The sequence below is a fragment of the Equus asinus genome, chromosome X (genome assembly GCF_041296235.1).
Source record: "Equus asinus isolate D_3611 breed Donkey chromosome X, EquAss-T2T_v2, whole genome shotgun sequence".
Lineage (NCBI taxonomy): Eukaryota > Metazoa > Chordata > Mammalia > Perissodactyla > Equidae > Equus > Equus asinus.
The window spans coordinates 139,719,077-139,720,825 of NC_091820.1; the positions used below are offsets into that span (position 1 = coordinate 139,719,077).

The 1,749-nt window shown below is 48.7% G+C and overlaps 1 protein-coding gene across 1 annotated transcript; it reads left to right on the forward strand.

Moving 5' to 3' along the window:
* Positions 1 to 786: 786 nt before the first annotated feature.
* LOC106828392 (olfactory receptor 10V1-like) lies at positions 787 to 1,749 on the forward strand. The gene has a single exon (XM_014836822.1). It carries the CDS (start codon positions 787 to 789, stop codon positions 1,747 to 1,749), a length of 963 nt encoding a protein of 320 aa, XP_014692308.1.

The following is a 1,749-nucleotide window of genomic DNA, read 5'->3' on the forward strand; positions in this document are numbered from 1 at the left end:
TCACAGGCTATTGGGGTAGACAGAGAAATAATCAAAGAATTACAGGACTCAGTGGTAAATCATATGGTTGGGGAAGCCTGGAGTGCTGTGGGAACATAAGAGAAGAAATAACTCAGCCTAGGGGTCAGGGCAGGTGTCTGGAAGGAGGTGACACATGAGCTGGGGCCTCCCTGCAATTGAGGAATGCTGAAACAGAAGAGGCAGCAACTTCTGCTGGTTATGCTCCTTCCTCTCTGGGCATCCTGTTCATAACCCTTCAGCTGCAGGAATCCTAGGATTTTGGGGGGAGTGGTGGTAAGGGAGGGATGATATACCCAAGGCACAAAGCCAGAAGTTTCTTTAAGATTAACTCACCAGACCTTACATTCTACAGGAATTCCTACAGTGTCAATGACCCTGCAGGCCCAGTCTCTGCTTGAACCTGTTTAGTAACATCAAGCTCAGCCCCCACCCCGACCGAGGCAACTCTTCAAAATGTAGACAGAAAGACTATGCTTAGGGTCTATGTAAATAACTTCACTCATCTCATTTCATATTTGTAATAACTCAACAACCGAGCTAAAGTGACATCACAGTGAGCAGTTCTTCGTTCTCACTGAACAGAGGGCAGAATCCAAAAAATTAATAGAATGAAGACAAGGGCCAAGCCTGGTAAAGGGAGTTGGAGGTCTTGAAGTGCTGGCTACACTCACATCTGTGGAAAGGGCTCCAGGGTCTCCCACAACTTGGAGAATTGCTAGAAAATTGTCTTCTCCAGCCCAGGAGTTCTACAGAGGACAATGTAGGATGGCTTCATTGCAGAAAAACTACAGCGTAAACTCTGAATTTATTATCTTGGGCTTTGGGGATCTGGATGAACTGCAAATCTTCTTTTTTGGACTCTTTCTAATCATGCATCTTGTCACCCTAGCAGGGCACACAACTATTGTGCTCATCACCCTCATTGACTCCTGCCTCCAGACTCCCATGTATTTCTTTCTTCGCAACCTGTCCACCATTGAAATTTGCTATATATTGGTCATTGTCCCCAACATGCTGGCCAATTTCCTGTCCAGGAGCCAGCGGATGCCCTTCCTGAACTGTGCCTTGCAAATGCACCTCTTCATTGCCCTGGGTGGAGCAGAGTGTTTTCTCCTGGCCGTGATGGCCTATGACCGCTTTGTGGCCATCTGCAACCCCCTGCGCTACACACTCATTGTCACCAGGGCCCTCTGTCTGCAGATGCTGGCTCTGGCATGTGTCAGCGGGTTTGCACTCTCACTCACCCTTACCACACTGATATTCCTCCTGCCTTTCTGTCGATCCCATGAGATCAATCATTTCTTCTGTGACATCCCTGCTGTGCTATTCCTGGCCTGCTCTGACACGAGGGCCAATGAGATTGCAGTCTTCCTGGTCTGCATGCTCATCCTGTTGATTCCTTTCTTGCTGATCCTACTCTCCTATGGATTCATTATCGCTGCCATCCTCAGAATCCGCTCAGCTGAGGGCAGAGGCAAAGCCTTCTCCACCTGTGCTGGGCACCTGCTGGTCTCTCTTATGCACTATGGCTGCGCAATATTCATCTACATTCGCCCCAAGTCATGCTACACCCCAGAACAGGACAAAATTGTGTCCTTAATCTACACCAATGTCACTCCTATGCTCTACCCCATGATCTATAGTCTGAGAAACAAGGAAGTCAACGGTGCCCTCAGGAGACTCCTGGGGAGCCACAGCCAGATGAGGCAGCAGCCCAACACAAGGTGA

Coding starts and splice junctions, on each gene's coding strand:
- LOC106828392 (XM_014836822.1), top strand. CDS start 787: ATGGCTTCATTGCAGAAAAACTACAGCGTAAACTCTGAATTTATTATC.